At 38.8% G+C, this 22,130-nt stretch overlaps 3 protein-coding genes across 3 annotated transcripts; all 3 read left to right on the forward strand.

The window, feature by feature from the left end:
• Positions 1–2,423: 2,423 nt before the first annotated feature.
• Positions 2,424–8,309, forward strand: LOC133721471 (uncharacterized). The gene is made up of 9 exons (XM_062148093.1): positions 2,424–2,964; positions 3,377–3,562; positions 4,825–4,917; positions 5,179–5,361; positions 5,440–5,542; positions 5,623–5,808; positions 6,057–7,225; positions 7,384–7,781; positions 7,878–8,309. Exons 1-9 carry the CDS (start codon positions 2,710–2,712, stop codon positions 7,936–7,938), a joined length of 2,634 nt encoding a protein of 877 aa, XP_062004077.1. The 5' UTR covers positions 2,424–2,709; the 3' UTR covers positions 7,939–8,309.
• A 2,077-nt stretch (positions 8,310–10,386) lies between these two features.
• Positions 10,387–14,710, forward strand: LOC133721472 (probable serine/threonine-protein kinase WNK5). Its single transcript, XM_062148094.1, has 7 exons — positions 10,387–11,229; positions 12,158–12,423; positions 12,511–12,734; positions 12,839–12,996; positions 13,081–13,417; positions 13,548–13,907; positions 14,011–14,710. The coding sequence occupies exons 1-7, from the start codon at positions 11,137–11,139 to the stop codon at positions 14,454–14,456; spliced, it is 1,884 nt and encodes a 627-aa protein (XP_062004078.1). The 5' UTR covers positions 10,387–11,136; the 3' UTR covers positions 14,457–14,710.
• Positions 14,711–19,644: 4,934 nt separating this feature from the next.
• Positions 19,645–21,479, forward strand: LOC133722029 (uncharacterized). Its single transcript, XM_062148826.1, has 3 exons — positions 19,645–20,203; positions 20,429–20,759; positions 20,851–21,479. Exons 1-3 carry the CDS (start codon positions 19,758–19,760, stop codon positions 21,061–21,063), a joined length of 990 nt encoding a protein of 329 aa, XP_062004810.1. The 5' UTR covers positions 19,645–19,757; the 3' UTR covers positions 21,064–21,479.
• The last annotated feature ends 651 nt before the right edge of the window (positions 21,480–22,130 follow it).

Here is a 22,130-nt window from a genome sequence, read left to right on the forward strand (position 1 = left end):
ACAAAAAAAAGGGCAAGTTGGTCATAATTTTTTTTTTGTTTGCCACTTCACCAAACAAACGGAGCTGTTAAAGATTTTTGACGGAAGTATCACGTTGATGTCAAAATATGTGTTTGGGTATCACATTGATACTTTTGAGAGTTCGGGTATTAAATTGGCATTGGTAGCATAGTTTGGGAACCGTGACTGAATTTTTCTCTTTTGTTTTTCCAAAGAATCCCAAGTACCAACTAACAATAAAATTTTCATTAAAAAAAAAATATTATATATATATATATATATATATATATATATATATATATCCCAAATTGCGCCCCAAATTATTTCTCTCTCTCTCTCTCTCTCAATTTTCTTTAGTTTTCCTATCAATTTCGTTTTTAGATCTCCATTTCATACACAGAGTTTTTAATTTTATCTTTTGTTAAAATATTTATCTGGTTTGATTCTGCACTTTTGCTTGATCCTTCTATTCTTTTTTGAGTTTAGTTTAGTTCTTTTTTCTTTTCAATTTTTTAAAAACAATTTGTTTTTGATCTTGTTCATATTTTACATTCAGCCCATAGTTTGCAAAAGATATTTCCCCCACCAAAGAAATGAAATTGAATGAAGATTAAAAAATGGGAATGGATTTAAGAGTGGATGCTAGAAAAATAGAAAGAGATAAAGAAAGATTTGATTGGACGAAGATTAAAAAAGGGGAATGGATTTCAGAATGGATGCTAGAGAAATAGAAAGAAATAAGGAAAGATTTGAGAGAAAGGGAAGATAGGTGTGGGGAAGTTTGACCTAGATGAACCCGGAAAGAAAAAAAAACCACAACCCAGATTCTCAAAATAACAATTAAAAAAATGCCAAATTAATTAAGAAAAAAGAAATACAAAATAAATTAAACATCATACAAAGTCAAAGTAAAATATAGAAAGAAAAAAAAATGTAAGACATTTATTAGAATGGCAACATGAAAAAAATAGAATTAGTTATGTAATGTAATAAATATTGAGTTTAAAGTGGTAGTGGAATCCATATGTAATTTGTTGAGTGTGAAAGGTTGAAAGGGAAAGGTAAAAGAGGAAGGTATCTAACATTCCTCACATAATATATGGGTGCAAATTTGTAACCATAAAAGTGATACATATATAGTTTGGCATGTTTTTTTTTTCTTTCTTTATCTCTAGAGAAGTTTTATATACACCAATACATGGATGTATCAACCAACTTAATTAGCACATCCCTATTTGCTAGATACACACCCATAATTTTTTTTTTTCCCATCATATTCCTTAACTTCCTCTTCTGCCTTCTTTCTTATTAGGAAACTTTTATTTACACATATGTATTTACTTATGTTTTTATCCAATTTTCCTTTTAAACTCCATCTTTTAAAACAATTAAAAGCACCACATCAATTCATTAATTAAATCGATCACTGTCCACCTCGTCCTCGCATCACCTCTACCATACTAGCCACCTTTGATGCTGCCAGTTGTTCACGTTGTTGAATGAAATTGAATGGAATAGAGTCCATCTTTTGGTTTCAATCTTCATATATACATCTCTAGATTGATTTTGAACCATACATAAACAGAGAATAATACAACAATTGGATTAATATGTTTGATAGATTATTAAACAAATGCTGACAACAACAAGTCCTCCTCAATTCCTCACTCTATTAATTGTGTTTGTATGATAATTTGATTATAGTTGTGAAAGTCAATTGTATATTTGCTCCTTTAGCCTCACTCCATAACCTTTGTGTTCTCACCTTCTTTGAAACTAGAAGAACATGAAGTGAGTGATGACCGTATATGGAAGGTCATATAATAGTATCAGGTTTTCAGTATCAAGTAATTAGATATGTGTAAATAAATTTTTCCTAATTAAAAAAGGGTAGAAGAGGTAGTTTAAAGAAGAATATAGAAAAACAAAAACTAGGGGTGTGTATCTAGTAAAAATGGATGTGCATATAAAACTTCTAATCCAGATAGCAAAGTAAAATCAACCAACTTAGACCAATACATTGATTTTAAATTAGCAAAATTCAATCCGCAATCTCTCTATCAAATTACTATCCTAAATTTCCTCATTCTATTTTGGTCGTTGTTCATCTCTCTTCCACCGCCGTCTCTCACGTTCAACTAGTCAGATTCTACAAATCGAACTTCTCCCTTGCTACCAGTTATACTGTCATAGTGGTTTCGAACCCAAATTTGAACCAAGGTGCGATAACATGGGAAGTAAAATTAACAGAGTGTAAGAAAAACAAAAGAGGGCTAGGTAAGGTGGGAACGAAAGAAAAACACAACAACGACAGATGCGTTTTCTTGTTTTATAGGCACAAAAAAGAAAAGAAAAGAAAAGAAAAAAGAAAATATAGGAATCCGAAAATATTAATACTAACATAAAATCGACAACCCACTTAGTAAGCAGTTTGGGATTTTTTTTCAGAACCAAAACAAAACAAAAAAAGAAAAGAAAAAAAACCACTGCATCTTCCACCCGGAAATCCGAAGACGTTTCATTCCAATCACCCCGCCGTTTAGTGCCAAACCGCCCAACCTCTGATCGCCGGAGATCAAAGCCCCATTCCGCCGTCTCCGAACTCGATTCCTCGCCGTCGTAAATGCCTGTTCGGCCGGCTGCCGCCGCGTGAGGGAAATTCCTGTTTTTTTTTTTTTTTTTTTTTGTCCGAGAAATTGTAAAACTTTGATGGGCGATCTTAGGCCTCGGTCGCCTGAGCCAAACGGCGCCGTTTTGGAGGAGAGGCCGACCTCGTCTTCCTCGTCCGTGTTTTCAATTTCAACCAATCAGAGGGGGGGCGTTTCCGCCGAGTACTGGCGGAGAGCGGAGGAGGCGACGCAGGGGGTTATAGCTCAGGTCCAGCCTACTCACGTCTCCGAGCGGAGAAGGAAGGCCGTCATTGATTACGTCCAGAGGCTCATTGGAGGTTGTATTGGTTGCGAGGTCAGCATTCATATACCTATACACACCATTGCCTTATATCCTCAATTTCAACTTGAATTTAGTGAAAAACCCTATGTTTTTTTTTTTTTTTTTTTTCTGTGAATTGAAGAGCTCGTTTTTCGTGTGGTGATGAAAATGTGCCTTGAATTTTGGCTATACCTGCCGAAAGCTTGGACTTTGATTTTGAGTCTGTAATGATACAGTTGATTTGAATCGCAATTAGTTTGCAGCTCATGGAGTTACATGTAGTTACGTTTTTACTGTGAATTGAATTGATAGAGTGACTGTATGATTACGCAACCAACTTGGGGTATCGGGTTTGGATAGTGTCTGTTTGAGAGATTAGTGTGCTTGTAGGTTTGTTCTGATCAGATTATTTGAGTTTTGTTCTCATTCCACATTATGGTTTCAGGTGTTCCCGTTTGGATCAGTACCTCTGAAGACGTATCTGCCGGATGGAGATATTGATCTGACTGCTTTTGGTGGTCTAAATATTGAGGAGTCACTGGCCAATGATGTCTGTGCTGTTCTTGAAAGGGAAGATCACAATATGGCTGCTGAGTTTATGGTGAAGGATGTGCAGTTAATTCGGGCTGAGGTTTGTAGGTTTTACCCTGTGTCATATTAGATATCATTGGTTGTGAAAGTGATCTCATTTGTTTATTTGCTTAAACGCACCAGTCAATTTTATTTTTGCTATGTAGTTTTATTTAAGTTTATCCATGAATAAATCTTTTCTTCCCAAAATCGACGGGAATACCCTGGGGGAAACTATTCACATTAATGGTGCTTAAAGAATTTTGGTTATTATTGCAGGAAGAAACCATAAACAAAAGAAAAGGGAAAAAGAAAAAACAGTCTGCTCTTACTCGCTTTGACTTGCACCCTTTGGTTCATATTTATAGTTTGTGTGCACCGTCTAGATGCACACAACACGGATCAAACAGTGAGGCACCCTTTGGTTCATATTTATAGTTTGTGTGCACCGTCTAGATGCACACAACACGGATCAAACAGTGAGGCCCTCGTATAATCCCTGATCCCCTTGCATGAAATGTCATAAAGCTCGTACATATTTAATTGAGACTTTCTATTAGGGATGTTGTGAGAATGGACCAATTAACAATGTAGAGACAAGAGAGGATGGATGAAACGTGAAATTTCTTACATAGGCAAACCTTATAGCGAGACCATGTTTGCTGGCTTATTATTCCTTGCCTGGCTTTTCTCTAGTGTACCCAAATGGTATCTAGCTAAGAGAATATGTTAATTGGTTGTTATGTGAGTGGAGTATGGAGTAAGGAGGGGATATGTTTAGAATTTACTGTAGTAGAATAAGGACATTAATTGGTTTAAACGAGTGAGTTGAGAGCTGATCAGAGTTTTTTTTTTGCTTGGTGTCAGTGTTCTTTTATGTGGGTATTCTGATGGAGCAATCATACTGCTTCACGGCATCCATTTTAGCTGTTATGTTATCACAACTGTATGTGATTCAACAATCTTTTGACATAATTTCACATCTGCTGCATACAAATAAAGCCCCTGCAAATACAATATTTTGAGAGGTGTAAATTTGTTCTTGCATTTTCTATTTCATATAATTTGTTATCTTCAAACCTACTGACTTAACTACATGGATTTTAACTACTAAACAATTGATTATCAGTATCACTTAGTATTCATGGTAGCACCATCATGTCCATTAAAAATTTCTGTTTCACCGCTAGTATGTCCTTTAATTGCTTTTCCTGTAAACCTTTAGGAAATGCATGTGTGTTTATGAGATTATTCTTTGTTTCTATTCCGATTTACTTAATTTTAGTTGTCCTCAGTAAAGAATATTGTGTTTTCTGGCGGCAGGTTAAGCTTGTAAAGTGCCTTGTGCAAAATATTGTGGTTGATATATCCTTCAATCAGTTAGGAGGGCTATGTACGTTATGCTTTCTTGAGCAGGTAGTCTTCCACTAAAGCTGAGTTGTATTAGTCCAGTTTTGCTACATATGATTGAATGAGTCACCAGATTTGGTTCATGTAAAGGAACTTTCCTGGGAAGCTCTGGTTTATCAGATGCAATTTTTTTTTTTTTTTTTTTTTTTTTCAAGTCTATTACAGCAAGCAAAAATATTGGACTTTGGTTCTCTTGCTCGTTTGTGACTTTGGAATTTTCTGTTTTCTTTTTTTTCTTGATCATCTTCCTGGTGCTGTACCATACAGGTTGATCGCCTCATTGGCAAAGATCATCTCTTTAAACGTAGTATCATACTGATTAAGGCTTGGTGCTATTATGAGAGTCGAATTCTTGGTGCCCATCACGGTTTGATATCTACATATGGTTTGGAGACCTTAGTTCTTTTTATCTTCCATCTATTCCATACATCTCTGAATGGTCCTCTAGCGGTGAGTGCTTGAAGGATTTAACACTAGTATTTGCCACATGTCCATGGTGTAAATCTAACACATTTTCAATGTTAATAGGTCCTGTATAAATTCTTGGACTACTTCAGTAAATTTGATTGGGACAACTATTGTATCAGCTTGAATGGTCCAGTTCGCATATCCTCACTTCCTGAACTCTTGGGTGAGCAGCATCTATTTGCATTTATGCCATTCTATATAGGTATAGGTGTTTGATTGCGATTCTTATGGTCATATTTGCAGCTGAGATGCCAGATAATGGTGGGGGTGATCTATTGCTCAGTAGTGAATTTCTCAGGAGTTGTGTGGATAGGTTCTCAGTTCCTTCAAGGGGATATGAGACAAATTATAGAACTTTCCAGCCAAAGCATCTTAATATAGTTGATCCACTTAAAGAAAATAACAACCTTGGCAGAAGTGTGAGTAAAGGTGAACTTCATTTCTCTATAGTCCTCTTTGGTTTTGTTATTTACTGGGAATGATATGTTGAAGTTGTTGAACTAGTATGTAAAACAAATAGGAATCCTCCCTCTATTATATTTACTTTTCAACTTAGTTATCAGAAATGGTTCTTCAAGCCTTGTGATGTTGCAGTTGAGAAATATTGGCTTTTCCTTATTTCTCTCCTGGCGGTCACATGTTCTGTTGACTACTATAACCTGCATTCCTATATACAGGAAACTTTTACCGAATAAGGAGCGCTTTCACATATGGTGCTCGAAAACTAGGGCGCATCCTTTCCCAGCCAGAAGAGAACATTGATGATGAGATTAGAAAGTTCTTCTCAAACACATTGGACAGGCATGGAAGTGGACAGAGGCCGGATGTCCAAGATCCTATTCCATTATCCAGATATGATGGGTTTGGTTCTGCATTGGGTTCAGAGTTGCAAGAAGATAAAGCAGTTTATGAATCTGAATCTGCTTATTCAACTGGCTTGGTTGGGGATTCTGGGTTAAATCATGAGGGATCTTGGGATGGTGGAGATACAAATATTAATGTACCTGGTCAAGTTACAAATGGTCCATCCAAAAGTGATGCAGAGTTAGTATCCCCAACAATGTTTCCGGAAATAGAGGGTTCCTCAAACGGAATTGCTGTTTCAGAGTGCCGCCTAGTTGGGGATGCAAAAGACCTAGCTACCTCCAGATTTCATGACCTTACAATTTCAAATGATGCTCAGAAACCATCCCCGTCCAAAGGTGAGATGAGTATGTTTCCTTTGTGTAAAACACAACTTGCACCTCATCTTTATTTCTCTCACTCATCAATGGGAAATGGGAACGTTAGTAATGGAGATGAAGATCACGAACTGCCAGAAAGCTTTGGATCAGCTGAGAATGGGGTTGGTAACCAGGATGAGAATCAATCAGCTTGTAATCAGGAGTCTTTGGCTCCTGTTGGACAAAAGCACCAACTTTCACGCTTGCATTCCATTGTGGGTTCATCTGAAGACTTTTATCCTAGTTATTCTGGTTATCGGATGCCAATTAGCACTACTGGAAGTCCTGAAACTTCTAACCCTTTGTCTGATCTCAGTGGGGAATATGATAGTCACTTACATAACCTACGTTATGGCCGTTCATGCTATGCATACGAGCTCAATGCAGTCCATCATCCCGTGCAGCCTCCAATGCCCTCACAGTACCAGAGAAGTAAGTCATGGGATGTAAGTCGACAGTCTGTGCAGCTCAGACAGACTGCATTTTCACCAATGAGTCCCAATGGTGTTGTCCCTAGACAAGCATTTTACCATTTGAACCCACCAATGCTACCTAATGGTGCTGGGTTTGGTATGGAGGAGATGCCAAAACCACGAGGAACTGGAACATACTTTCCCAATACGGTATATACTCATTCTAACCCTTATGGTTTTGAAATCTGAATTTACTTTGGTTAGGTTTTCTGGTCAACCTGGTGTTAGTTTGCAGTTTCTCTTCCCTGATAATTGTTTCAGTTGGTGGGCCTTCTCATCTAAGTGCTTTGGTGCACAAAATTTTGCAGAACCATTACAGAGATAGGCCCATGACAACAAGGGGAAGAAATCAAGCACCAGTGAGGGCTCCTCGTAACAATGGCCATGCCATGATACCACCTCCAGAAAATAATTTTCCTGACAGAAACAGTCGTGAGCTATCACAAGCCCAAATGCCTCTTCAAAAAGGTGGGGGAAAGTTTGGTTCTCCAGATAGCCCCACCAACTCCCCTCGAATGAAAGCATATCCCAATGCCAATGGGTCAATACATCCTTCTGATCGAATTGTAGAATTTGGGTCAGTTGAGCATGTGCCATTAGAGGCAACTCCCAGTGGCAGGCAAACAAACTCGGGATCATCATCCAGTCAAAATTCCAGTGTTGGCCAAGCCTCAACAAACTCGGAATTGGGTACAGATCAAGATAGGTATGGCAAATTCATTGGCTTTTCAAGTTTTTTATCTACTTCTAGCAAACTCAGATATGACTCTGTTCAAGTATTCATTGTTTCTGTATAATGTAGGATTTCTGTGCAGTCATACCGTTTGAAAGATGAAGATGATTTCCCACCGTTATCAGCCTGACAAAAGTGCGATTGATGATCTCTTTATATGGATGGTAGTATGAAAGAGTGTTACAGTAATTGCTAACATACTGCTTATATGGCTCTGGGCCACAACTTTTTATGAAAGCTTTACATATGGAGTTAGATATTCTGTCTGTTGGAAGCCAGTTGTACATTCTCAACTAATCTTTTAACGCCTTTTTTAAAATCTTTATCGGGTGCCCTTTGCACCGAGTGTAGTTTATGTATAGGTTGCTTGGTTAATCCGCTCCCCAGGTTTTGTTGTCACCATTACCCCTGTGGGTAATTGTAGAAACACAGAGATAATGTTGTTGGTGATGTCTGATATAACTTATATATTCAGGAACGTTTTTCTTGGCAAGCTCTAAATTTACTCATTTCAATACTGTTGCTGAAAGTGCACTTTGCTATAACTGAAGTGAAAAACTTTCATTGGTCCCGGCGATCTTCTCCCTCAAAACATGCTTCCCCCATATGCCCCTCGAAAGATTTTTCACCTACATGCGATGCAGGGGGCATCATTTCTTTCAAATCTGCCGTTTCGCTCCGCTAGGAGCCTATCCTATCACTGTTTTTTGAAGTTCCACTTGTTGGACTTGGTCCTGAAATATCTTGGCGTTACGCAACTCACAAACGAGCATTCACATAAAATCACGATTGATTCGCTTGACGGAGTTGGAACTTAAAAGTATCCTCACTTTTCCAGCTGTTATGCTCAAAGTGTGGGACTAAAAGTTGTTTAGGGTGATGCGGCAACAGTAAAACATGGGCAGATGAAGTCGATTAATGCAGTAAGCACAGAATTGGCTGGAAATAAATTGATGAAATGGATATTCTTCTTGATTACTTGCTGCAGACCCATATGCAAAGAATCTTTGGACCCATTTCTGAGTTTCATCAGGCATTTTGCTGATGTTTATACTCCCCCTAAATGAACAAGATTGCTGATGTTGGTCCTTGGTATTGAACCCAGAACCTATAGATGCCGACTACTTTCAATTATTGTTCACCGAACAACTAAATAACAGGTCCAATAATCAAGTCGATGACATGTATAGTGGTTCTATCCTAACTATTTTGTTTTTAATTAGAGGTCAAATCCTTGATTCATGCAATCTTAAACAAGATAATGAGAAAATAAAGACTCTGAGATCTCCTTAGATCATACTATCTGGATCTTTCGGAATTAGGGTTTAGAGTTTTTCTTTTCGACAATTATACATGAGTTCCCCCCAAGTTCGAAATTTCGAATATGCCCCATCACAGAGTATTAGGTCTGATAATGTGGCAAACATTCTTTTTGCTTGTGCCAAACATAATGAACATTAACCATGCCTGCATGTCCCAGTTATATCGTGGATAACATTGCATTTTATACACCCAACAAAACACAGCTTTCATACCTTGATTATCTTATGCAAGTTTCATTATTATAACTATATCTAATGCTAATTGAGCCACACACACTTTGTTCACAAATTGGGGAAGCTGTATCACCACATGATACATTAGTCGTTTATTCCTCAAATGAATTATGATAATAACAGAACACTAAAATACAGATGAGTAATCACTAATATAATAGTGAGGTCAACTTAAACACTTTGTAGATTAATCACATATGGGACAAACTTATGATGTCAACAAATTTACTATAATCATAATTAGAGCGTACACCTGTATATACAGAGAGAGGATAAGAATAAAATAGTTGATCTGACTCTTTTGAGAGATGTTCATGAATCCTTAAGAAAATGGAAAACCTGAAAATGAAAGATTGTATATTTGTCAAAGAAGCACTTAGAACCTGATCAGATAAAAAAAACGGCTCGAGGCTTTCTTAGTTGGTGAGCTCTCTAGCCACATGGTTTTTATTAGGATTTAACCCCACTGGCAGTTCCTGAGGAGATGAATCTAGCTAGCTGTTATTAAATACATAGACGATTCATTATAAAATCCGCTTTTACATATAACAATTAAATGACTATAAGATTTTCAAAATAAGTGTATGATAAAACTCCCAATACCATAGACAACCTCTACACTTATTTTAAAAATCTTATAGTCATTTAATTACTCTACAACAACCAGATAAAGATATGTGCTAATTAAAGTTTCGAGTTGAAGACCTGATATCTGAGTTCTGGACCCTCTTCTGGATTCAGCTAAGCTTGCTCAGTTACACCGTCTAGTTCCCATCACATAATGAGAACTTAGTCCACCTCCCCAAATATCACTGACTCGTTGGATCTTAGGCAATTAATATAACCCGCACAAAACCACCGCCAGTAATTACATAGTGTATTTGAGTTTGGACTCCTTCAAATCCCACCAGCTCCATTATATGGGGACCCCAAAACAAAAAATCATTACAAATATATCAAAAGAAAAAAAAAAAAAGTCCTGCCTATTCTGTTTTATAATAAGCACCATCCCATTTCCACCACCACCACCAAGCTTGTTTTTTGCACAATTTGCAGGCCACCCGCATCTTTCCAAACTAGATAGTCTCTCTCAAACTCATCAAATCTCATCTTTTTCTTTCAAATTACTCTTATCTGACTCCTTGAAATCTAATCAGGGTTGCTCTTAGATCCACAAATGGTACTATCAAAGCGTATCCACAGGTTCTTCAAGTTTAGACTCGGCCTTGTTTCATGCCAAAGTTCTACTAGTCCTTCATATGATCATTTCATATTCTAAAAGCTTTTTTTTCGGAAACCAATCCTCCTCCACAAAAGCATTTTCATTAGTTGACAAAAAATATTCTCTCTTCCCTACCACCACCACCACCAGTCCACCACCACCACCCACCTCACAACAGTTTCCACCATTGCAAATCTTAATTAGTCTCTGTCAAGTATTTTGCTTTTGTACAAGTCTTTCATCTTTGAGATATATACAAATGGTTGCCAAGACGAACTACGAGTTTTCGAGGGGAGTTGTGGAAATGGCCTGGATCATGCTCAGTGTTGATTACTCTAGGCTTTTCTGGCTGCTCTTTGGGGTATTTTCTTATGAAAACCATGAGGGAAAGCCTCGGATTTCGTAGCACCCGCCCACCCACCTCAAAATCTTGCATTTCAATACCATAGAAGTAGTGTACTTAGATTTTTAAGTCTATAGCTAAGATATATATATAGGTGTTGATATATACTCAAACAAAAAAGTGCGCTTGCTTTTTGATTTTTCAACCATGAACAACAAGACCAGGATAGGAAGGTGCACTGTTGGAGCTAAGCAGCAGCCTGAATACGTTGAAACAGATCCATCTGGTCGCTATGGACGTGTAAGTTTCTCTTGTTTATGTATATCGATCTGATCTGTGATATAACTTTCGGTGCTTATCATTTATCGTATGCTTGCTTGGTTTGTTTGTGAACATACTAATTATATATTCTATTCCATAAAGTTATAGGTTCTTGAAGAAATAGATCAAAGAAAAAGTGGTACGTATTTGCATGCAAAGGAAAATAGTAATTACCCCATCTTCGGATACCATAAACTCAGTGAAAGATGCTTAAATGAATCACAAATGCATTTGAAAGTAGTGAATTACTTGGAAGGCTAAAGAGGTTATTTCATTTTCTGTTGCTGGTCAACTGTCATGTGTGAAGTGGTCTTAATTTGATTAAAGATGATAAACATGAACATGAATAGTTTTGTTTGTTTTATCCAAAATTCACTTGTATTTTTTTAATTAGACTAATCGTCTAATTGGATGGTGCAAGTGTGCAACTACCCTAACCTTGTCCTGCCGATTAATGGTTAAAAAAGACACTAACTATTCATATACAGCGGTTTTAATAAGCATCTCTTTATGCAAAGGTTGTTATTGATGTCCAGATAATTTCCATACTTGTTGAGTAATTAAGAAACTAAAGAAAAGCTACTACTTTTCCTTCCTCCATTACTTTTACCCTTGTAATAATGAAGAAAAATGTTTAAGAGTGTATTTGCTGACATGGGCTAGATCCAATAACATGAGTGCCAAATATAACAAAACTAAGTTCTGTAGAAGATTCAAAATCATTCTGTCTACGTGTTAAATGTCAATTCACACTTCAAGTTCCAGATTAAGTTTAATAAGTTGTAGAATGTGGTAAGTGGAATGAATGCATTTCTTCCTTGTAAACTTAAAAGTATTAACTCCATTGTAAAGATAAGTCTGATCAGTACTAATAAGAGACTTTTGTTCTTAATTTTCTACTAAGCAGTTCAGGGAAATGCTTGGCAAAGGAGCCATGAAGACAGTTTATAAGGCATTCGATCAGGTCCTTGGAATGGAGGTGGCTTGGAACCAAGTCAAGCTTAACAATGTCTTTGGTTCACCAGAAGAACTTCAGAGGCTCTACTCCGAAGTTCACCTCCTCAAGAACCTCAATCATGATTCGATCATTCATTACTACACGTCTTGGATTGATGTTGATCGAAGAACCTTCAACTTCATCACTGAAATGTTCACCTCTGGCACCCTCAGAGAGTAATTAACTACAAAACTCATAGCTGCTAATTAATATCCCAGAGGAGTTAAAATAAGTTAACTGACTTCGTTTGTAACTTGAAACAGGTACAGGCAAAAGTACCAACGAGTGAACATTGGAGCAGTGAAAAACTGGGCACGCCAAATCTTGCGTGGTCTGGCTTATCTGCACAGACTTGATCCACCTGTTATTCACAGGGACGTCAAGTGTGACAACATCTTTGTTAATGGCCATCTTGGACAAGTCAAGATTGGTGATTTGGGTTTGGCAGCTATTCTCCGTGGGTCGAAACAAGCACATAGTGTCATAGGTAACTTCTAACTCTCTGAGAGTACACAGTAATTTGGATTGGATTAAAGGAATCCATCTGATGTCTTTAATTTTCACTTAATTTTTATGCACTTGTATATTCAGGTACACCAGAATTTATGGCACCTGAGTTATACGAGGAGGAATACAATGAGCTAGTAGACATATATGCCTTTGGCATGTGTGTGCTAGAGATGCTTACTTCAGAATATCCGTATAGCGAGTGCTCTAATCCTGCTCAAATTTACAAGAAAGTCACTTCCGTAAGTATACTTGGTCTTCAATAATATGAATAATGCATGTGATGCTTCATTTTGTTACATAATACAGCTGGCTCTTACTTGCAGGGAAAACTACCAAAGGCATATTACAAGATTGAAGATTTGGAGGCGCAGAGATTTGTAGGTAAGTGTTTGGTGGATGTCTCGAAAAGGTTGCCAGCGCATGAGCTCTTGCTCGATCCATTTCTAGCATCTGATGATGGAGAGCCTAAGCCAATGCCCATCTCAATATCAATCCCAATTCAAAAGATAGCCCCTGATGAAAGTACTGAAGTGATGAAGGAGCCAGTCTTGGCTTTGGGGTCTAATTCAAAAAGAAGCACTAAGATGATCATTACAGGGTCAAGGAATCCCGAGGACGACGCTATTTATCTCAAAGTTCGGATTTCTGACAACCAAGACGGTACTCCACCGATCCATTTCTTTCATACATTTTTTTTTTCTTTCGGACGTCTGACATTTATTTCATACATGGATGACAAAGTTACAAAGTCACTATTTCTTGCATAGTCATATAATTGGTTTCTTTACAGGTGATGCCAGGAATATATACTTCCCCTTTGACATTGTGAACGACACCGCAATTGATGTAGCAGTGGAGATGGTGAAAGAATTGGAAATTAGTGACTGGGAACCATCCGAGATTGCTGTGATGATAGAAAAAGAGATATCTTCTCTAGTTCCAAGTTATAACAAATGGGGCTCTCCCCAAGATTATCATTCTGATCAGCTAAGCTTTAGCTATGAAGATGATGAAGACTGTGACGGTGATGTTACCCACCATCCCTTCTACTCTTTCTCCTCATGTTCTTCCTCCCAAAATTCTCTCCCGGCTTTGATGGCCCAATGTCATAGTGCGAAGAACATGACTAATGACCAAGATTGGCTTCACGGTATGTTCAAGTTTTCAGATACTGTAAATCATGTAAATGCCTTTGATTTTTACTTCAAATTAACTTGCTTAAAGTTCATTTGTTTTGGTCTGTTGTAATGCAGGTGATCTGTTTACCAATGATGATGCAAGTTCTCAAAGTTCTTTGAACTCTTGCAACTACTCCAACATGAATTACTACTCAGGCAATGAAGATGACCATGACTTAATTAGTCCAGGAAGAGAACCCTCCTCCTGCTTTGGAAAGACTAAAAAATCTACGAGGTTTTGTCCTTTGGAGAGCACGACTACAAATCATTACAAACGTTGTGATCCACAGGTAGACATTGGGAGCGCTTATCATGAACTGAATCATCATCATCACCATCATCATCATCGTTGTCACCATAATCAGGGGAAATGGAAACTACCAAGGATTCGGTCACTTGTTGACGTGCGTAGCCAATTGTTGCACCGGTCACTGGTGGAGGAGATAACCAAGAGGCGTTTGTGCAATACCGTTGGAGCTGTTGAGAACATAGGATTTCAAGCACCAGGAAATGGGAGCTAATTTCCTCTGAAGCTAGAGCTAGTCCTCCAAAGATGATGAGAAGCGAGGGTGCAATGGACAAGTTTCTTGAGACTCTCAACTAGTACTTCAACATGTATAGGTGTGTAAGTAATGCTTGTACAAATTTTGAGCCTTGAGAAGACTTTAAGGTTCATGAAAATAACAAATCCGGACTACGCTGCTAGCCTCTGGTTTGAGCAGCGGATTTGATTGTTACGCAATGCATAATTGCATATCTTTTGCTCTTTGGTCAAGTTCAAGTGCTAGCTAGAGAAGTATGAGCCTGCATATATAATTCTGCAGAATGGACTTCTCCTTTGTGTACAACTCTCTGCTACCTCTTATGCTAGATTTCAATATGCTGAAACTAATGACTCTAGTGAGGGTGATTCTAGTTTTGGGTTATACGCGGGGGGTGTTAACTGAGCCTATTAACAGACCTTTGCATTTTTCAAAGACATTTTTTCCAAACAGTGAAAGAGTATGGATAATTTATATGATAAAAAAAATTAGAAGAAAATTGGAAAGATGTGTGTTATTGAGAATTAATAGTGCACTTGATGTATTGATACTGTATGTAAAATGACATCTGATTAGTCATTGGTATGTAAAATGACATCTAATTAGTCATGGTATGCGCTCTAATAGCCTCTTACTTTTTTTTTTTTGAATGGAAATTGATATCATTAGAATCAATAGCCCGGCATTCAGCCAATGGCTAGAGTCTAGCTACACTTACAGAAAGATAGCCGACAAGAAAATCCGGAACCCTAATCTAAGCAAAGCAAACTCATTACAAGTCACTGATAAGCTCGCTATAATTAGCGAACTTATAGACAAAGAAACTCCAAAGTCTTCTAGGGCAAAATCATATTCTAACCTCCCATTAGCCAATCACGCAATTGTGGTACCAATAGAAAGCCACTTCCTAGCCAACAAATAGGAGCAACTCCTTATCCATAAGCCGCTTGAACGCCAATCTTGTTCCAGATAATTACCAACTCCAGCAGAAGTTATGATCCGAAACGATTGGTCCTGGACCATAAGTCGACCTGAAAGCCCAAGAAAGTCCACATCTCAGGCCAGGCCCATCTTCAGCACTAAGTGACAAATGAGGGTGGCAAGACACCCTCCCTACTGGCCCACAGCATGGAGCCCATCAGCCCAAGGTTAGACCCAAGCCCAAGAGCCCAGGCCCAAACTCGAGCAACAAGGACAACAACCCTAGCCCGTATTGGCCAGGCTGCTGCTGCCGTGTTCCGCCCCTCCGGTGGTCGCCCGGTCCACCGCACCATCAGATCCGGCAGAAACTCCGAGCAGAGACCGTTGACTACCCAAGCTGTGCACCCCTTCCTCGCCTAGCGGTGCAACCTAAAGCTAAAACCACCAGCCAAATCAAATCACTGCAGAGATCACAGACCCACACTCTGCAATCCGAGCACCTGCACAGTAGCCGGCGACTCGTTGATGCCTCCGGTGACACAAAGATGTAGCTCTGCCAAATTCGAGCACCTGACAACAGCCGAAACCAGGGAGATCGAAGTCGTCCGCAAGCCACCGTCTCCACGCCGACACCGTAGGACGCTCACGGGCTGGATCGAACCCAGAAAAAACACGGTCAGAGAGGCCTCCAATTCAGAAACCTCTCGCCGCAACCCACGATCGACGCTGAGGATCCGCTCCGCGCCGCCGCCTAACCTCAACGCTCCACGGACCCCGCCTTGCCTGAAGAAAGAACGTCGCCGCCAGTCGAAACCTAGGTTTCGAAACCAAAGTCGCTCTGAGAAGCTCGGAGACGCTTTCTTGAGTATTCTTATGATTTCTAATAGCCTCTTACTTGGGTTCTCTCAAGGTGAAAAAAGAAAAGTTTAAAAATAATAAACAAACTATAATTTATGTTCCAAAAAAAATAAAAAATTATCCCAAAACCATGATTTTTACCTAAAATTATGGACAATATACAATTTGTCGTCAAAAACGTATGTTCTCATCAAAATTTCCCACCCTCAAATGATGTTTAAACAATTCTCAAACTAAAGATATTCAAAAATCACGGTACTAAATATTTTTTATAATATTTGAAAGTGAGAAAGAAATTTATTTGAGATTATGGTGTTCTGTCAATTGCAACACATTTTAAAAATCATGTTCATTGAATGATGAAACACATTTTATTAAGGAAAATGCCTGGGACACCAAAATTATTTACCAAATTTTATATACCAAATGATAATAAAATTTAACATGTTAGTATGTTATTGCATTCCACGAGTGTCTCTATTTTTTTTTTTTTTGATAAAAAGGGAGCATACCAATAGTATGTTCCAGTTCATAGATCAAAAATAGTACAGAAGACTACTCCAATAATACATTTCTGCTCAGAGTAGTCTATGCCACATAAAAACATCTCGCCTTACAGGCAATCTATTCTACCTAACCTTATACGTCGATCACGCAATTGTGGTATGCTAAATCTAAGCACTTCCACAAGACTCATAGAGACATTCTTACTAGCATAGACAATCAAAACTAGGAACACCTATTAAGCAACTATAGGTTCCTTCCCCTTTGACGGGTTAGGACCATTAACAACCTCAACTGGGGTGAATTCCGGCAAACCATTCACCAACTTCTCCTCTTTTCTTAGAGACTTGCTCTTCTTTGATGGGGGCTTTTTCATAGGAGAAGCTTGAACAACCTTGAGCTCCTTGACCTTGTTTTTTGTACCTTTCGGCCTACCTCTCTTCTTATACACCTTCTTGACCGATTTCACGTTGCACAAACCCATGGTCATAGCATCCAGGTTTGTTCTTCCAACTGTTAAGCTCAATCACATTTTCTTTAGAGAAATTTCATCCTCCTTTACACGCTTACGACGCATTCCACAACTAGAAGAGTTCACTACATGATTTGGTGCAAGTTCTGTTGAACTGTCTACTCCACCTGCCCTCTTACCCAAGCCAGCAGACTTTGGCTCACTGCCACAGTCCAAGCTAGTCATCAGCATTTGAGTCTGTCTGCACCCCAGAGCTACCTTCTCCACTACTAACAGAAGGCCGCCGGCGTATCTCCTTCCTCACCTTAGGCTTGGCAGCCAGCATAAACCTGTCCAACCCGACTTGGGAGGTACTTTGTGCCCCAAATACCAACATCGGCCCAACATGCGGTACTACATCCACCTGATTCAGGGCACTCTCTAGATTTTGGCGTGCTGAGGGAGTATCAGTTTACAGCTCTGTAGGCAATGGAGTTCCAGAACACGACAAATCGACATGAGTGATTAGGCCACAATCCCTGCATCCACCATAGAGATTCTAAAAAAAGAAATCCAAATCCACCACAACACCATCATCAACAGTAAAGTAGCGTCGAAAGATGATAGGTTGCAGCAGGTCCAGTGCAACTCGGATTCGAATTCTTCCTGCATCAAACTCTATGGTGTCCTTTTTAACATAACGACCCATTGCACTGCCAATCCTTCAAAGGCAATGATCAGTGTGAAAATCTGGCGGTAATCCACGCACCTTTATCTAGAAAGCGAGGGTGGTAAGTGGTACATCTTTGATTGCACCAACCCCATCATATGGTGCCAAAATCATCGGGGCTCTGTCAAAACCCCACGAACCACCCCGGAGGATCCGGTTACAATCAGTTGGGTCCGAAAAGGTAAAGAGGAATCGATCTTCATGCTCTTGGATGGTATAGCGATTAAAGGACCGCTATATATGTTCGCCAAAACATCCCCATAAAAGATCTTTTGTTGAATGCTCTGGCTGTCAAAATTTTCCCAACAAGGTACGTTTGAGAGTGACGTAATCTTTCACCACGAGTAGGTCGCAGATCCACCGGCCAGAATGTATCCGCTAGTCCCAGGGATGCAGCCAGGCGCACGGCCATCTCATCAACATTCTCCATGCAGTCCGAAGTAGGGTTTTCGTGAGCTAGAGTTTTCCTCTCTCTTGCGTGTGTGCAGCTAGGCTTGAGTTTTTCCTTTTTTACGAGTGTCTCTATAACACATCTCAACGTGTCAAGCCATGCAAATCTCATTTTCTATTTAAATTTACCATGTTGCTTAGTAAAGCATGATACTTTAGGAGTTTAGCATGCCATGTTCTTTTAACTAATCTAATCTTTTGTACGAATTTAACTTGTTATTTTTAAAATGATTAAATACTCGTTACTCCTCATACTTTTGCATGAAAAACAGTTTAGTCTAAATTTTTTAAATTAAATAATTTAGTCCTTATTCTTTCTAATTCTAACACAACAGGTCCTAAAATGACTATTATACCCCTTACTCTCTCTCTCTCTCTCTCTCTCTCTCTCTATATATATATATATATATATATATATATATACACACACACACACACATACATATATATAGATACATACATACACACACACACATATATATATATATATACAGATCCTATCCAGAGCGGAGCTCCGCTTTGAAATTAACGTGTGAAGTTCGAGTTTTGGGTCACTTTTCGGTCGCATATCCACATCTCGACCGTTCAGTTTTTAGGTACTAGTGTATAGATCATCTCTGCAAATTTTCAGCCAAATTGATGATCGTTAAGGTATCTAACTCGCTTAAACCAATGGACGGACTGAATCTGTCAACCTGAACCGTACTAGCTTTAAGGCAGTTATCAATGCCTTAACGATCATCATTTTAGCTGAAAATTTGCAGAGACGATCTATACACTAGTGCCTAAAAACTGAACGGTCGAGATGTGGATGTGCGACCGAAAAGTGACCCACAACTCAAACTTCACACGTTAATTTTCAAAGCGGAGCTCCGCTCTGGATAGGATCTGTATATATATATATATATAGAGAGAGGCAGAAAAAATAAAAAATAAAAAGTGAGGGGTATAATAGTCATTTTAGGACCTGTTGTGTGAGAATTAAAAAAAATAAGGATTAAACTGTTTAATTTTAAAATTTTGGACTAAACTGTTTTTCATGCAAAAGTATGAGGAGTAACAAGTATTTAGTCATTTTTAAAAACGAGCCGAACCCGAAGGAACAGTGGTAGTGTGTTTGGGCCATCACTCAACAGTAACAGGTTTTAAGTAGTGGCCTGCCTCAACTTCTAATGACAGATCAGAACTCGACTCACCAACCGCCACGCCGCCGTGGCCCATGGGGACCCCTTACACCCTAAGCACAACTCAAACAACTCTATCTTGCACGCAAAGCCACCCTTTCATATTCACCAGCAACTACCGATCAACCTCACCACCACTCCGATTCTACATTTCCCTTATACTCTACGCCGCCGTGGCTATCATGCACCACAGAAGCCGATTAACCACAGCGGTGCCACCCCCTTCTCCTATCCCAACCGCTAAAGGCTCCCGCTCCGCAGCCTCCGAAACCTTCACGCATTTCCTCGACAACTGCCTCAAGATCCCCGAGCTCATCGCATTGCCGCCTCCCCACCTCTCCGGCACCGGCCCACGTCACCAGATCCCCGCTGACGTCGACTTCCGATCCCTCTCAGCCGACTCCATCTCCAGCCTCCTCGTCTCGGCCAAGCAACTCGGAGCGTTTCGGATCATCGGTCATGGAATATCAACCGATGAGTTAAGGTCCGTGGTTCAAGAAGCCGAATCCGTTTTTGGAAATGCCGATCATCAATCTAGAAGTTTCGTTGAGCGCGTTGGTGATCGTGAGGAGATTGCTTGGGTTCGAGATCAAAAGAGCAAATCAGACCAACGATATGAGAATTTTTGGTATAGTCCGAAACTCTTATGTATGGGATTATTGCATTAACGTATTGATACATCAATGATACACCGCTTGATGTAATGGTAGGCAAACACTTGTAGTGGTAGATTAAAATGAGCTAGTCTACCACTACAAGAAGGGAGGGGGCTCTCGTCCAGAAGGTCTAGTCTACCATTGAATGTCCTAAAGACTTTTCCTAACTTTACATTGGTTTTTCTTCTCTTTTGCAGTAACAATATGGATAAGGTTGCGAGTAAAATTGAAGCGATTGCAGAACAAGTGAGTGAAGTTTTTTATAAAAATGAGAAAGCGGAATTTGTGAGAAGAAGTGAAGAGAAAGATTGGGTTTTTAGGCTATACAGATACAATGATAATACAATGGAGCAAAACCACAGGAATTCACTGAATGAGATCGACTGTGATCGTGAGTGTGATGATCATGGTTTTTGCATCCACCTTCCGCTTGAACATTCTCAGTTCTACATTCAATCAGAGCGAGGTCCATTGTCTTTTGATGCGGGCCCTGAAACGCTTGTTGTTACAGTCGGAAAGCAGCTAGAGGTAACTAATGGTGTAGCCCTAGCTCTACTGCATGTTTTCATTATGCTCAAAATTGTTTTGCTTATTTTGTTTTCATTTTGGAGCTTTGCAGGGATTTAAATGTGTTTCATGGGAAATGATCATTGTGCCTGACATAAGCAGAAGCCAAGCCTCTTTGTCCTTGCAACTCAAAGTTCCATTTTCGTCTAATTTCAGAAAAAATTCCAAGACAGTTTCGATTGCTGATCAAGTTTTCATTGCAGTCTTCCTCTGCTTACTATACAAAGTTGTGGTGTTCATGTACGCTTACATTACAACTACATAGATACACTCCTTTTCTTTTGGCTTTTGGGTGAGGGTGACATTTTTTTTTTCAGAACAAGGTGACAAATTTTTTTGGGTATTGCCTTTTGGGTGACATTGTCTGGTTTGGAGGATCTACTCTTTTCTTTTATACCCCTTTTTCTTTGTGCATAAAACAATGTACAAAATGGGATCCATGGCTTGAAGGGTTTTGGTTTGTTCATATATAGAAGCTAGTAGTACCAATTGGAATACGATATTTGTATATGCAGATTGCAGACTTCAATCTTTTGCCTTGAGGTTTGATTAAACGAATGAAGTTTTATTGCTTCTTGTGGTGGATTTCAATAATGCTTGTGAATTGTAAGAAACATCAAGGAGTTGTAAATTCTTCAGTTTTCTATATAATGGCAAAGAAACATGAGTTTCTAAACTTCAGCTCAAAGATGCCACATATATGTTGTTAAGCCCAGTTATATGGGCTCGAACACATCTTAGCTTAACGACTATTCTGAACTTTGCATCTTAACGAGTTCTCATGTTTACAAACTACGTAAGTACATAGTATATATATTGTCAGATTACAGCTACCTCAGACATGCAGGTCCTTGAAGTACCGATTTCATATTTGGTTTGATTTCATTCATATGCTGTGTCCCTCATCTGGTTAGCGGATTAAAGGATTGAGAATAAGAAGAGAATTATTTACCCTTTTTTATTTTTTATTTTTTTTATTATATCAACAACTAGTCATTTGTGAGTCGAACTCACAACCTCTCACTTAAATGAGGATATTTATATCACTAGACCAAATAGTATTAGGCGAATTCTTTACCGTTTTGGTAAGTACAATTTAGGGAAAACAAACAAATGTTACATGGACCCCTCACTAAATCGATTCAACTCCACAAACCAAGTAAGAGGGCCAAAAGTTTATTTGGCTTTTTCTTTCCAACGAAATGAATGAATCAGAATAGGGTGGTTCTAGTTGGACCTCCAAATTTGATATTTGGACCTCTAATTTTTTTCAATTATTAATAGATTTTGTCAAGTCATATGAAAAGACAAATAAAGACAAAGTTAGAAAAA

This window comes from Rosa rugosa, chromosome 7, assembly GCF_958449725.1.
Source record: "Rosa rugosa chromosome 7, drRosRugo1.1, whole genome shotgun sequence".
Taxonomy (NCBI): domain Eukaryota; kingdom Viridiplantae; phylum Streptophyta; class Magnoliopsida; order Rosales; family Rosaceae; genus Rosa; species Rosa rugosa.

Bases quoted from the DNA above. Each gene is read 5' to 3' on its own strand.
- LOC133722029 (XM_062148826.1), top strand. From the start codon at position 19,758: ATGCACCACAGAAGCCGATTAACCACAGCGGTGCCACCCCCTTCTCCT. The intron at 20,204-20,428 runs GTATAGTCCGAA...TCTCTTTTGCAG, and splicing joins CAACGATATGAGAATTTTTG to TAACAATATGGATAAGGTTG. The intron at 20,760-20,850 runs GTAACTAATGGT...GGAGCTTTGCAG, and splicing joins CAGTCGGAAAGCAGCTAGAG to GGATTTAAATGTGTTTCATG.
- LOC133721472 (XM_062148094.1), top strand. From the start codon at position 11,137: ATGAACAACAAGACCAGGATAGGAAGGTGCACTGTTGGAGCTAAGCAG. The intron at 11,230-12,157 runs GTAAGTTTCTCT...TCTACTAAGCAG, and splicing joins CATCTGGTCGCTATGGACGT to TTCAGGGAAATGCTTGGCAA. The intron at 12,735-12,838 runs GTAACTTCTAAC...TTGTATATTCAG, and splicing joins ACAAGCACATAGTGTCATAG to GTACACCAGAATTTATGGCA.
- LOC133721471 (XM_062148093.1), top strand. From the start codon at position 2,710: ATGGGCGATCTTAGGCCTCGGTCGCCTGAGCCAAACGGCGCCGTTTTG. The intron at 4,918-5,178 runs GTAGTCTTCCAC...TGTACCATACAG, and splicing joins CGTTATGCTTTCTTGAGCAG to GTTGATCGCCTCATTGGCAA. The intron at 7,782-7,877 runs GTATGGCAAATT...TGTATAATGTAG, and splicing joins TTGGGTACAGATCAAGATAG to GATTTCTGTGCAGTCATACC.